The sequence below is a fragment of the Heterodontus francisci genome, chromosome 8 (assembly GCF_036365525.1).
Source record: "Heterodontus francisci isolate sHetFra1 chromosome 8, sHetFra1.hap1, whole genome shotgun sequence".
Taxonomy (NCBI): domain Eukaryota; kingdom Metazoa; phylum Chordata; class Chondrichthyes; order Heterodontiformes; family Heterodontidae; genus Heterodontus; species Heterodontus francisci.
In genome coordinates, this window is record NC_090378.1 from 52,373,349 (window position 1) to 52,389,064 (window position 15,716).

Below are 15,716 nucleotides of genomic sequence, written 5' to 3' on the forward strand. Positions count from 1 at the left end.
ATAGACATGATGGGGGGTAATGGGACACCACTTTTGTGTGTCTTGGGCAGCCCATTACATATGTGGACACGTGAACCATGAGGATGAATCCTATCATATACGTCACAAGGCAGCTCGTTGGTCTCACACAAGGCTAACAAATGATTTTGTAACTTGCTTCAAGCAGGACTGTGCGTTCGTACTCGGCGGCAGGTTCAGTGGATACGAATTTGGATCTGTCATTAAGAATGGTGTGCATTTTGTCCATATAGTCGTGCTTGTTGAGGATGACTATTCCAGTCCCTTTGTCAGGCTTCCAAATATGTCTGCCTGGGTTAGCCTTAATACCAAGTCATCCCCTCAGATTAACCTTTGAGATGTGATAGTGGGAAATCATGCAGGGCACTGCCTATCTACAGTGTGAAGACATTTTATATGCACGCTAATCAGATGGCTCCCCCAGAATCTGAGGTTGACGACATAGATCGCGGTCATGGGACCTTCGTGTTTGTATTGGCTATTTGCTGTAACCGATGAAGGTGGCTGAACTTTGTGTGGAGAATGTACATCATTCTAAGAATGAAAAAGATACTGAGATATATTTTTTGTAGTTCCTACTGAATTCGGAAAATCTTATGTTTCCTATTGCGCCAGGCAAACTTAAGTGGTGAACAGCTTTGAATGTAGAATCCGCACAATTGCGTTTGTGAAATGATCTAAGTGTTGGCCGCAGACTTTTAAAACAGAGTTGTGTTACAGTTGTATCTGAGACTACTTTGCTTTTATCTGGATCCATTTTCTCAAACTATCAATGATTGCAGGTTTGGAAGAATTTTCTTTTCAACATTGTGGGTTGTGGGCAGTATGTGTGTTGCTTATACTGTCAACTGTAAACAGGAACACATCAACTCTAAGTTTGGAATTTAGCGTGACGTTAAGTGCATCTCTACTTTGTCGGTTGGAATTTTTGTAGAACTTCTATATTAGTTAACATTTTTCTTTGGCTTAGTTACAAAAGAGAACAGAATATATATCATAGTGAAAACTTAAATACTATCAATCTTGTTCAAAAGTCATGTTTTTACTTTTTACATTAGAATATGTTGAGTGGAAGATATTAGTACAGCCAGTTAGAAATATGAAGATCAGAAATTAAGAATCTGATAATTTGAATGGTAATGGGATGCTGCAAGACACTGCAATTTAGTTTTCTGAATACAATTTTTAATGAAAAATAAAATGTTCGCTTTATTCAGTAACTTTCTGCACAGCATTATACACAAAGATCAGCAATACGTTATTCTTTTAATAGAAAGGGAACAGTTTGTATCAAACATGATGTGTCATGTATTATATCAATGTCCAGTAAAGGATACTTGTCAAAAGGGGATATGGTAGTATTGAAACAGTCTTTATAAAGATACCAGTCAGTCTGTTTTTCCCATATTAGTTTTGGTTGTATACATAGTATGGGAACTGTTTGATCTGTGAATAATTGGCAAATTGAGGAAGAAGTCTTAAATTCATTTCTAAATTAAACATGGGCTTTTCTGAAAATGCCAATATCAATAATTCATACTATGTATGTTCATAAAATTCTATTTGCTTTGTTTTTATTACTGTTACTGTAGAATATAAATATTTAATAAAATTATAGTTAACTATTCTGATGTTTAATTGTTTCAGTTGTATTCCTAGCTGTTCTGATTTCTATGCACATGGTTTAAATTACAACATAAATTATTAACTTGACATATTAAAATTCTATGAAATTCCATGACACACTAACTTATATGTAACTGAGAAAGTCTTATCTAACAAAATGTTGATTTTCAGTTTAAAATGCACAATTTACTTTAAATTAATTTTGCAAGGAATTTAATTTGTATTTTGAGGGAGAAACTAAGGAAAAGTACATGGTATGTCTGACATTTATGTAACATTGTCTAGTTATGACTAAATCTTTGTGATACTGTATAAATAGTTTAATTATGTTGAAACAGATTTAGGGGAGTGGGGTTGATCTTTATTTAAAAAATGTTTTTTGACATCATAATTTTGTCTGTACAGAAGTAAGAACCTCTCTTTAGGAATAGTGAAATTCATAATATGAACTTCTCAAAATATCTATGACACTTGAAGTTCGTGCTATGCAAGATTTTTTTTGTCAAATTTCCCATTTTAAATTACTGTGTCTACAATTAAAGTGAAAACTGACTTTTCAAATGTGTCACAGGGTAATTATACCCTACATGCAGTGGAGATCCTGTAGTATCACCACTTGTAAGTAATGTCATTACAGTTTGACACTTTACATAGATGAATTCCATTATAAATGTGGACATAGGAATTAATAATATAAAAAGTACAGAAGGTGTGATTTTTAAAATAAGAGCAGAACTACTTTTGACCAGCCCAACCCAATTATCCCAAGTGCATCACATGGGAGATTGATTAGTAATTTATTTTAAATTGTAATGTCTTGTAGCAGTTCCTGTCAACTATTTTCATTATAAATTTCTATGTAAACATTTGTAATGGAAATTGCTTATGTAAACTTGAGCTGTAATTATACTCTCTTGCCAGTGAAGGCACTGCAATACCACTACTGGTGGAGAGTATCATTACGGTGTGACAAGTTTATATAGGCAGTTCTCAGTATAAGTGTGGACATAGGAATTTATTATGGAAATATAAAGCGAGGAACTGAATGTATTTCATTAAAATGGGAGCTGAATTATCTCCACCTATCAATCCTCCTTCACCACCTGAATTCTCTGCTTTGTCTTAACTCAGCAACATAAGAGATTGATTAGACAGTGCATATAAAGCTAATAGCATTCCCTAGGCCAACAGAATAGAATTGTCCCCTAATGGGTTGGATTTTTGATCTCTGATGCTTTTCCCTCCTTCCTTCTGTTCAATTTCCCTGACTGACAACAGACTAACTATTGGACTGTTTCTGAGGGCTTTCCGGTTGATTTATTTACTTCCCTGCTTATAAGGATGTATTAGATCTCAGGTTGATACCTGATTGCATGACTAGGTTATGGAATTTACGAGGTAATGATGGATGAATGGTGGACAGTTAGTCTCGTATAGTTGAATACACATTGGATTTGTGATTTGATCCATCATATAATTCGACAGCTCAAACTAATAATTCAACAGTCTTCAATTATCAATTATGCCTTACACTATTTAAGAAGTTTCTTAATCTGTTGTGTGTGAGATGATCATTCTTTAAGCTGGTATTTTTAAGTTAAAATATTTGTAAACCTGTTTTCTGTGGAATTCTTTTATTCATTTGTCCATATGTATTTTGTTTGCAAATAAAATAGACTATTAGTATAAGTGTGTGATAAAAGAATGAGTACAGTGCAGAACAATGCATGTGATGGCAAAAATGCATCATCTATTATATATTCTATCATTTTGCTCACAGGTGCTCACTTTCGCAATTGTACGTTAAAATGTGTGTTATATCTTTGTGTGCGCAACATTGATGTGTTAGAGGACTGTTGCACTTTGCCACAGAGTAATGAACTATATAATTTTGATTACTATGTGACTGAGTTCCCAGTCACTGCTGGGAGGTGCTTCCACCACAGGATGTCAAACTAGCAGGCCAATAATTTGCATTTGGAACCTTTTTTTCCCCCTATTATCTGATACAGCTCTACTTAATGAGTTGTGATGAGCTTCAGCCACCATTCTCCTGACTTGGATGCACTCCACCTGGTTCTATATATTTATGAATACTTGAGTTTTCCAGCTTTGTATTGAACAGGTTTCTTCTTGAATTGGGGTTTATCTTGTACTTCAATAGTTTGAGGTGTATAACAGTAGCGAGGTGGTAAAATATACAGTTATTAGAACATTACAGCGCAGTACAGGCCCTTCGGCCCTCGATGTTGCGCCGACCTGTGAAACCATCTGACCTACACTATTCCATTTTCATCCATATGTCTATCCAATGACCACTTAAATGCCCTTAAAGTTGGCGAGTCTACTACTGTTGCAGGCAGGGCGTTCCACGCCTCTACTACTCTCTGAGTAAAGAAACTACCTCTAACATCTGTCCTATATCTATCACCCCTCAACTTAAAGCTATGTCCCCTCGTGTTTGCCATCACCATCCGAGGAAAAGGACTCTCACTATCCACCCTATCTAACCCTCTGATTATCTTATATGTCTCTATTAAGTCACCTCTCCTCCTCCTCCTCTCCAACGAAAACAACCTCAAGTCCCTCAGCCTTTCCTCGTAAGACCTTCCCTCCATACCAGGCAACATCCTAGTAAATCTCCTCTGCACCCTTTCCAAAGCTTCCACATCCTTCCTATAATGAGGTGACCAGAACTGCACGCAATACTCCAGGTGCGGCCTCGCCAGAGTTTTGTACAGCTGCAGCATGACCTCGTGGCTCCGAAACTCGATCCCCCTACTAATAAAAGCTAACACACCATATGTCTTCTTAACAGCCCTATTAACCTGGGTGGCAACTTTCAGGGATTTATGTACCTGGACACCAAGATCTCTCTGTTCATCTACACTACCAAGAATCTTCCCATTAGCCCAGTACTCTGCATTCCTGTTACTCCTTCCAAAGTGAATCACCTCACACTTTTCCGCATTAAACTCCATTTGCCATCTCTCAGCCCAGCTCTGCAGCCTATCTATGTCCCTCTGTACCCTACAACATCCTTCGGCACTATCCACAACTCCACCCACCTTCGTGTCATCCGCAAATTTACTAACCCACCCTTCTACACCCTCATCCAGGTCATTTATAAAAATGACAAACAGCAGTGGCCCCAAAACAGATCCTTGCGGTACACCACTAGTAACTAAACTCCAGGATGAACATTTGCCATCAACCACCACCCTCTGTCTTCTTTCAGCTAGCCAATTTCTGATCCAAAGCTCTAAATCACCTTCAACCCCATACTTCCGTATTTTCTGCAATAGCCTACCGTGGGGAACCTTATCAAACGCCTTACTGAAATCCATATACACCACATCCACTGCTTTACCCTCATCCACCTGTTTGGTCACCTTCTCGAAAAACTCAATAAGGTTTGTGAGGCACGACCTACCCTTCACAAAACCGTGCTGACTATCGCTAATGAACTTATTCTTTTCACGATGATTATAAATCCTATCTCTTATAACCTTTTCCAACATTTTACCCGCAACTGAAGTAAGGCTCACAGGTCTATAATTACCAGGGCTGTCTCTACTCCCCTTCTTGAACAAGGGGACAACATTTGCTATCCTCCAGTCTTCCGGCACTATTCCTGTCGACAATGACGACATAAAGATCAAGGACAAAGGCTCTGCAATCTCCTCCCTGGCTTCCCAGAGAATCCTAGGATAAATCCCATCTGGCCCAGGGGACTTATCTATTTTCACACTTTCCAAAATTGCTAACACCTCCTCCTTGTGAACCTCAATCCCATCTAGCCTAATAGTCTGTATCTCAGTATTCTCCTCGACAACATTTTCTTTCTCTACTGTAAATACTGACGAAAAATATTCATTTAATGCTTCCCCTATCTCCTCTGATTCCACACACAACTTCCCACTACTATCCTTGATTGGCCCTAATCTAACTATAGTCATTCTTTTATTCCTGATATACCTATGGAAAGCCTTAGGGTTTTCCTTGATCCTATCCGCCAATGAATTCTCGTGTCCTCTCCTCGCTCTTCTTAGCTCTCCCTTTAGATCCTTCCTGGCTAGCTTGTAACTCTCAAGCGCCCTAACTGAGCCTTCACGTCTCATCCTAACATAAGCCTTCTTCTTCCTCTTGACAAGCGCTTCAACTTCTTTAGTAAACCACGGCTCCCTCGCTCGACAACTTCCTCCCTGCCTGACAGGTACATACTTATCAAGGACACGCAGTAGCTGCTCCTTGAATAAGCTCCACATTTCGATTGTGCCCATCCCCTGCAGTTTCCTTCCCCATCCTACGCATCCTAAATCTTGCCTAATCGCATCATAATTTCCTTTCCCCCAGCTATAATTCTTGCCCTGCGGTATATACCTGTCCCTGCCCATCGCTAAGGTAAACCTAACCAAATTGTGATCACCATCACCAAAGTGCTCACCTACATCTAAATCGAACACCTGGCCAGGTTCATTACCCAGTACCAAATCCAATGTGGCATCGCCCCTGGTTGGCCTGTCTACATACTGTGTCAGAAAACCCTCCTGCACACACTGGACAAAAACTGACCCATCTAAAGTACTCGAACTATAGTATTTCCAGTCAATATTTGGAAAGTTAAAGTCCCCCATAACAACTACCCTGTTACTCTCGCTCCTGTCGAGAATCATCTTCGCTATCCTTTCCTCTACATCTCTGGAACTATTCGGAGGTCTATAGAAAACTCCCAACAGGGTGACCTCTCCTCTCCTGTTTCTAACCTCGGCCCATACTACCTCAGTAGACGAGTCCTCAAACGTCCTTTCTGCCGCTGTAATACTCTCCTTGATTAACAATGCCACACCCCCCCCCTCTTTTACCATCCTCTCTGTTCTTACTGAAACATCTAAATCCCGGAACCTGCAACATCCATTCCTGCCCCTGCTCTACCCATGTCTCCGAAATGGCCACAACATCGAGATCCCAGGTACCAACCCATGCTGCAAGCTCACCCACCTTATTCCGGATGCTCCTGGCGTTGAAGTAGACACACTTTAAACCAAGTTCTTGCTTGCCAGTGCCCTCTTGCGTCCTTGTAACCTTATCCCTGACCTCACTACTCTCAACATCCTGTACACTGGAACTACAATTTAGGTTCCTATTCCCCTGCTGAATTAATTTAAACCCCCCCCGAAGAGCACTAGCAAATCTCCCCCCCCCCCCCCCCCCCCAGGATATTGGTACCCCTCTGGTTCAGGTGAAGACCATCCTGTTTGTAGAGGTCCCACCTACCCCAGAAAGAGCCCCAATTATCCTGGAAACCAAAACCCTCCCTCCTATACCATCCCTGCAGCCACGTGTTCAACTCCTCTCTCTCCCTATTCCTCGCTTCGCTAGCACGTGGCACGGGCAACAACCCAGAGATAACAACTCTGTTCTCGCTCTAAGCTTCCACCCTAGCTCCCTGAATTTCTGCCTTAAATCCCCATCTCTCTTCCTACCTATGTCGTTGGTGCCTATGTGGACCACGACTTGGGGCTGCTCCCCCTCCCCCTTAAGGATCCCAAAAACACGATCCGAGACATCACGAACCCTGGCACCTGGGAGGCAACACACCAACCGTGAGTCTCTCTCGTTCCCACAGAACCTCCTATCTGTTCCCCTAACTATGGAGTCCCCAATGACTAATGCTCTGCTCCTCTTCCCCCTTCCCTTCTGAGCAACAGGGACAGACTCTACGCCAGAGACCTGTACCCCATTGCTTACCCCTGGTAAGTCGTCCCCCGCAACAGTATCCAAAACGGTATACCTGTTGTTGAGGGAAACGGCCACAGGGGATCCCTGCACTGCCTGCTGGTTCCCTCTCCTTCCCCTGACGGTAACCCATCTACCTACTTCTTTTACCTGAGGTGTGACTACCTCCCCATAACTCCTCTCAATAACCCCCTCCGCCTCCTGAATGATCCGAAGTTCATCCAGATCCAGTTCCCTAACGCGGTTCTCGAGGAGCTGGAGTTGGGTGCACTTCCCACAGATGCAGTCAGGAGGGACACTCTTGGCGACCCTTACCTCCCACATTCTGCAGGAGGAACATTCAACTGCCTTAACCTCCATTCCCACTATTCTAAATTCCCAACAAATCTACTGAAAAACCAAAAAAAAAGTCAAAACTTGTTAGCTTAGCAATCCAACGGACAGAACTTTTTAAATAAAAAGCTTACCTTATCAACACACCAGAGTCCTTTTTTTTTTGGTTGGAGGAGGGTGGGTGGTAGACACTACACGTGTAGTGTCTCGGGTACAGCCACCGCCCAAATATATAGTTTTTACTTACCCAGCAGTCCCCTGGTCCTCCGAAAACAAAAGGGAATTAACTTTAACTTACACTGAAACTGACCTCCCAGCTGCAAGTTCGCTCCGCACCTCCGCTGCTGCAACCAAAAGAAAGTGATTTTAAACCGCCCAAATATATAGTTTTTACAGTTTTATAGTTTTATAGCACAGAAGGAAGCCATTCAGCTCATCGTGCCTTTGCCAGCTCTTTGAAAGAGCTATCCTATTAGTTCATTCTCATGCCCTTTTTCTGTAGCCCTGCAAATTTTTTGTTCAAGTTTTTATTCACTTCTCTCTTGAAAGTTACTGTTGAATCCATTTCTATCACCCTTTCAGACAATGCAGTCCGGATCATAAGTTGCTGAGCAAGAAATAAATCTGTCTGTTTCACCCCTAGCTTTTTTGCTAATCATTTTAAATCTGTTTCCTCTGGTTACCAACCCTCCCTCGAATAAAAACAGTTTCTCCCTAGCTATTATATCAAAACCCATCATAATTTTGAACACTTCTATTAGATCTCCCCATAACCTCCTTTGCCTGAAGGAGAACAACCCAGCTTCTCTAATTTCTCCACATAACTGAATTCCCTCCTGCTCATCTTTTGGTACCATTGTGGTAGAACTCCTCTGCACCCTCTCCAAGGCCTTGACATCCTTTCTAAAGTGTGGCGCTGAGCAGTGGTTGGTTGGCATCCTTCCATCTACAAAAGATGATGGACATTGAGCAAACAATCCATTTCGGTGGGGTGTCTGCTCTGTGGTGCACCTTTGGTGATGGCTGTGAAGGTCAATTCTTGAGAGGCAGGTTCTGCCATAAGTGCTACATGTGAAACTGCCAAGTGACTGTGATTTTTTGACGTTGGCACCTGTTGTCAAACTGCTGTAGCAACTGGTCGTCATGGTAGTACATACCAGTCCACAGGATGTCACCATTCCCCTCTTTTTGTCAGCTAGTCACTTCCAGGTATGATAGTTGACAGTTAGGGCCTTCATGTCACGGTCGCAAGCATCCTTGAAACGTAACTCTGGGCGCTCCACTGGTCGTCTGGCCCCAGCTACCTCACCGTACAGAATGTCCTTGGGTATGCAACCGTCTTCCATCCTGTGGATGTGTCCAATCCACCAAAGCCGCCTCTGTTTGATTAGTGCCAACACACTTGGGAGCTCTGCCTTTGAGAGGACTGCCGTATTTGTGATTTTGTTCTGCCAGGATATACTCATAATGCACCACACACCGTGAAGATGGAAATTATTGAGCTTTTCCTAGCAGCTGTAGGTCACCTATGTTTCACAGCCATACAGCAAGATGCTGAGAACACAGGCCTAATAAAGCATGAGTTTGGTCCTACAGGTCAGCTTGGTGTTGCCACCTGTGTGTTTTGTGAGTCGGTCAAAAATGGTAGCTGCTTTCCCTATGCGTATATTCAGCTCTGCATCAAGGGACAGATTCTGTCACCGTGGACCCAAGGTAGCAGAATTTGTTAATCACTTCCAGTGGAGTGTTGTATAGTGTGATCAGGGGCGGAGATGCAACACCTTGTCCCATGACCACAATTTTCTTGATGCTTATAGTCGAGAAGAACCAGTTACAGACATGGGAGAGACTGTCCATGAGTCTTTGTAGCTGAGTTTCTGTGTGAGCGTCTAGCGCAGTATCATCAGCGTAGAGGATTTCTATGATCAGTGTAACCAGTGATTTATTAAGGTTTACCATCATGTCCTTGCTCTTGTACTCAGTGCCTCTTTTTATAAAGGCCAGATTCTCATAGACTTTTTAAAAGCCATATCAGGTTCTGCTACTTTAAAGATTTGGGTATGTGAGCCCCCAGGTCTCTGTTCGTTCACCTCCTTTAAAATGGTACCATTTAGCTCATATTGTGTGTCTTTACTTTTCCTTCCAAAATGCACCATTTCACACTTCTCTGCATTAACTTTCATCGGCTATGTGTCTGCCCATTTCATCAGCCTGCCCTCCTGAAGACTGTTACTCTCCTCCTCACTGCTTATTACATTTCCAGGTTTGTTTTTATTTGTTCATGGGATGTGGGTGTCGCTGGCTAGGCCAGCATTTATTGCCCATCCCTTATTGTCCTTGAGAAGGTGGTGAGCTGCTGCCTTGAACTGCTGCAGTCCTTGGGGTGTAGGTACACTAACAGTGCTGTTAGGAAAGGAGTTGCAGGTTTTTGACCCAGCGACTGAAGGAACAGCGATATAGTTCCAATTCAGGATCGTGTGTGGCTTGGAGGAGAACTTGCAGGTGGTAGTGTTCCCATGCGTCTGCTGCCCTTGTCCTTCTAGGTGGTAGAGGTCACGGGTTTGCAAGGTGCAGTCTAAGGAGCCTTGGTGAGTTGCTGCAGTGCATCTTGTAGATGGTACACACTGCTGCCATTGTGTGTTGGTGAAGGGAGTGAAAGTTGAAGGTGGTGGATGAGGTGCCAGTCAAGCAGGCTGCTTTGTCCTGGATGGTGTTAAGCTTCTTGAGTGTTGTTGGAGCTGCACCCATCCAGGCAAGTGGAGAGTATTCCATCACACTCCTGATATGTGCCTTGTAGATGGTGGACAGGATTTGGGGAGTCAGGAAGTGAGTTGCTCGCTGCAAAAGTCCCAGCCTCTGACCTGCTTTTGTAGCCACAGTTTAGTTTAGTTTAGAGATACAGCATTGAAACAGGCCCTTCGGCCCACCGAGTCTGTGCCGACCATCAACCACCCACTTATACTAATCCTACACTAATTCCATATTCCTACCACATCCCCACCTGCCCCTATATTTCCCTACCACCTACCTATATTAGGGGCAATTTATAATGGCCAATTAACCTATCACCCTGTAAGTCTTTGGCATGTGGGAGGAAACCGGAGCACCCGGAGGAAACCCACGCAAACCCAGGGAGAACTTGCAAACTCCACACAGGCAGTACCCAGAATTGAACCCGGGTCGCTGGAGCTGTGAGGCTGCGGTGCTAACCACTGTGCCACAGTATTTATGTGGCTGCTCCAGTTTAGTTTCTGGTCAATGGTAACCCCCCAGGATGTTGATAGTGGGGGATTCAGCAGTGGTAATGCCATTGAACATAAAGGGGAGATGGTTAGATTCTCTCTTGTTTGAGATAGTCATTGCCCGCCACTTGTGTGATGGGAATGTAACTTGCCAACCCAGCCTGGATGTTATCCAGGTCTTGCTGCATCTGAACACTGGCTTCTCCAGTGTTCTGAGGAGTTGCGAATGGTGCTGAATATATGAACATATGAATTAGGAGCAGGACTAGGCCACTCGGCCCTTCGAGCCTGTTCCACCATTCAGTAAGATCATGGCTGAACTGATTACTCCACATTTCCACCTTCTACCCCTTTGCTTATCAAGAATCTATCTACCTCTGCCTTAAAAAAAAATTCAAAGACTCTGCTTCCACCACCTTTTGAGGAGGAGAATTCCAAAGACACTCAACTCTGAGAAAAAAATTTCTCCTCATCTCTGTCTTAAATGGGCGACCCCTTATTTTTAAATCGTGACCCCTTGTTCTAGATTCTCCCACAAGGGGAAATATCCTTTCCACATCCAGCCTGTCCAGACCCCTCAGGATCTTATGTTTCAATCAAGTCGCCTCTTACTCTTCTAAATTCCAGCGTATACAAGCCTAGCCGGTCCAATCTTTCCTCAAAAGACAGCCACCCCCCCCATTCCACGTATTAGTCTAGTAAACCTCTGTATTGCCTCCAACGCATTTACATCCTTCCTTAAATAAGGAGACCAGTACTGTACACAGTACTCCAGAAGTGGTCTCACCAATGCCCTGTATAGCTGAAGCATAACCTCCCTACTTTTGTATACAATTCCCCTCACAATAAACGATAACATTCTATTAGCTTTCTTAATTACGTGCTATACCTGCATACTGACCTTTTAGCAATTCATGCACTTGGACACCCAGATCCCTCTGCATCTCCGAGCTCTGCAATCTTTCACCATTTACATAATATGATTTTTTTTATTCTTCCTGCCAAAGTGGACAATTTCCCACTTTCCCACATTATACTCCATTTGCCAGGTCTTTGCCTACTCACTTAACCTATCTATATCCCTTTGTAGCCCCCTTATGACCTCTTCACAAGTTATTTTCCTACCTATCTTTGTGTCATCAGCAAATTTAGCAAGCATGCTTTCAGTCCCTTCATCTAAGTCATTTATATAAATTGTAAAAAGTTGAGGCCCCAGCACAGATCCCTGTGGCACACCACTCATTACATCTTGCCAACCAGAAAATGACCCATTTATGCCTACTCTCTGTTGCCTGTTAGCTAGCAAATCTTTTATCTATCCCAACATGTTATCCCCAACACCATGAGCTTTTACTTTCTGCAATAACCTTTGATGTGGCACCTTATCAAATGCCTTCTAGAAATCTAAGTACAATACATCCACTGGTTCCCCTTTATCCACAGCACATGTAACTCCCTCAAAGAACTCCAATAAATTGGTTAAATCCATGTCGACTCTGCCTGATTACCTTGAATTTTTCTAAATGCCCTGCTATAATGTCTTTAATAGCTTCTAACATTTTCCCTGAGACAGATGTCAAGCTAACTGGCCTGTAGTTTACTGCTTTCTGTCTCCCCTTTTTGAACATAGATTGGAAAATAATGGATGTAACTCCTAACGGAACCTTCCCTGAATCTAGGGAATTTTGGAAAATTAAAACGAACGCATCAACTAGCTCACCCACTAGCCACTTCTTTTAACACCCTAGGATGAAGTCCATCAGGACCCGGGGACTTGTCAGGCCGCAGCTCCAAAAATTTGTTCAGTACCATTTCCCTGGCAATGGTAATTTTCTTGAGTTCCTCCCTCCATTCCATTTCCTGACTCAGTTAATTCTGGGATGTTACTTGTATCTTCAATAGTGAAGACCGATGCAAAATACCTGTTGAATTCATCTGCCATCTCCTTATTTTCCATTATTTATTCCCCAGACTCACTTTCTATGCTCACTTTGTTAACTTTTCTTTTTTAAATTTCTATAGAAACTCTTGCTATCTGTCTTTATATTTCGAGCTAGCTTTCTCTCGTACTCTAATTTTACCTTCCTTATCAATCTTTTAGTCATTCTTTGCTATTTTTTTTATATTCTGTCTAATCTTCTGACCTGCCTCCCATCTTTGCACAATTATATACTTGTTCTTTAAGTTTGATACTACCTTTAACTGTTTTAGTTAACCACGGATGGCGGGTCCTACCCTTGGAATTTTTCTTTCTCGTTGAAATGTATCTATTCTGTGTATTCTGAAATATCCCCTTAAATGTCTGCCACTGCATCTCTGTTGACCTATCCCTTAATCTAATTTGCCAGTTCACTTTAGCTTTCATGCCCTCATAATTGCCCTTGTTTAAGTTTAAAATGCTAGTCTTGGAACCACTCTTCTCTCCCTCAAACTGGATATAAAATTCAATTATATTATGATTGCTGTTACCTAGGGGCACCTTAACTATGAGGTCATTAATTAATCCTATCTCGTTGCACAATACCAGGTCCAGTATAGCCTGCTCTCTGGTTGGATCCAGAACGTATTGTTCCAAGAAATTATCCCTAAAACATTCTATGTACTCCTCATCTGGGGTACCTCTGCCCATCTGATTTTTCCAGTCTATATGTAGGTTCAAATCCCCCATAATTATCGCTGTACCTTTCTGACAAACTGCTATTATTTCTTCCTTTATACCCCATCCTACAGTGTGCTTAATGTTAGGTGGCCTGTACACCACGACAACAAGTGACTTCTTGCCTTTGATTTCTCATCTCTACCCAAACTGCTTCTACATCCTGGTTTCCTGAACTTAGGCCATTCCTCTCTATTGTGCTAATACCATCATTAATTAACTGAGCTACCCCTCCACCTTTTTCCTGGCTTCCTATCCTTCCTAAATGCCATGTATCCTTCAATATTCAGGTCCCAATCTGTCATCCTGCAGCCATGTCTCTGTAATGGCTATCAGATCATACTTACTTATTTCTATTTGCACACTCAGTTCATCTGTTTTGTTTCGAATGCAACGTGCATTCAGAAACAGAGCCTTTAGTTTTGTCCTTTTTATTATTTTTGTTACCTCTAGCCTTATCTGTTGATTTACTCTTAGATTTGTATGCTCTGTCCCTTCCTGTCACAGTCTGCATATCATTTCCCATATTAATACTTTTCACTCTTGCCTTATTTGTACTCCTTGAGTTACCACATCTTCCCAATATGATCCCTTGCCCCCACTATTCCGTTTAAAACCCTCCCAACTTCCCTAGTTATGCAGCCCCAGTACGGTTCAGGTATAGATCGTCCCAACGTTACCACCACCACTTTCCCCAGTACTGGTGCCAGTGCTCCATGAACTGGAACCCACTTCTCCCACGCCAGTCTTTGAACCACGCATTAGTTTCTCTAGTCTTATTTGCCCTATGCCAATTTGTATGTGGCTCAGGTAATAATCCAGAGATTATTACCTTTGAGGTTCTGATTCTTAATTTGGTGCCTAGTTCCTCATGGTGACTATGCAGAACCTCTTTCCTTGTCCTGCCTATGTCATTGGTACCTACATGGACCATGATGACTGGATCCTCTCCTTCCCACTGTAAGTTTCTCTCCAACCCTGAGCAGATGTCCCGAACCCTGGCACCAGGCAGGCAACACAGCCGTCTGGACTCTCATTCTTTGCTGCAGAGAACAGTGTCCCCTACTACCACTACATTCCTTTTTCTTCTCCCTCCACTTGAATGGCTTCCTGTACCTTGGTACCATGGCCAGTCTGCTCATCCACCCTGCAGCCTCCACTGTCATCCAAACAAGATGAAAAAACCTCAAACCTGTTGGACAATTGCAAAGGCTGAGGCTCCTGCACTCCTGCCCTCTGGGTCCCCTTACCTGCCTCAGCTGCAGCCACACTCTCCTATCCCTGAGCACTGAACAAATTAGAAGACCTAATCCTAATGGGTGTGACCACCTCCTGATACGAAGTGTCCAGGTAACTTTCAACCTCCCTGATGTGTCGCAGTGTCTGCAGCTTGGACTCCAGTTCAATGACTGAGCTGAGCTGCAAACACTTACTACAGATGTGTTTGCCCTGGATCCAGGAGCTCCCACATGCTGTAACGTGACACATCACCTGTCCTGCTATCCTTAATGTGTTTTAATTAACTAAATTATTTTATTCAATTATTTTATTTTCCTTTTTTGAGATATATTCAGCTTGCTACTAGTTCCTTTACTATTTTAAATGTTAGAATTAGAATGGACCTTCATCACTTATCAGATACTCACCAAACCAATTACCTACCTGTGATGTCGCAGTTTACCAGGTACTCGCCAAACAGCTCCTTCCACTGCACCGAAGCAAGAACCAAATACTGGAGGGTTAAGAGTACAAAAAAAAGGAAAAAGGAACACCGGCACAGTGGCGCAGTGGTTAGCACTGCAGCCTCACAGCTCCAGGGACCCGGGTTCGATTCTGGGTACTGCCTGTGTGGAGTTTGCAAGTTCTCCCTGTGTCTGCGTGGGTTTTCTCCGGGTGCTCCGGTTTCCTCCCACAAGCCAAAAGACTTGCAGGTTGATAGGTAAATTGGCCATTATAAATTGTCACTAGTATAGGTAGGTGGTAGGGAAATATAGGGACAGGTGGGGATGTTTGGTAGGAATATGGGATTAGTGTAGGATTAGTATAAATGGGTGGTTGATGTTTGGCACAGACTCGGTGGGCCGAAGGGCCTGTTTCAGTGA

The 15,716-nt window shown here is 42.7% G+C and overlaps 2 protein-coding genes across 2 annotated transcripts in view; one reads left to right on the forward strand and one right to left on the reverse strand.

Annotated features, from left to right (window-relative positions):
- The window catches only part of faf1 (Fas (TNFRSF6) associated factor 1), a 552,776-nt gene that overhangs the window by 159,010 nt on the left and 378,050 nt on the right, over positions 1-15,716 (forward strand). The window lies entirely within an intron of this gene.
- The window catches only part of LOC137372964 (caldesmon-like), a gene marked incomplete at its 5' end in the record, with an annotated part of 85,183 nt that continues 80,514 nt past the window's right edge, over positions 11,048-15,716 (reverse strand). The window contains 2 exons of the mRNA XM_068037535.1: positions 11,048-11,190; positions 15,277-15,346. Of these exons, the coding sequence (XP_067893636.1) occupies positions 11,048-11,190; positions 15,277-15,346 (213 nt within the window). The remainder of the gene's footprint in view (positions 11,191-15,276; positions 15,347-15,716) is intronic.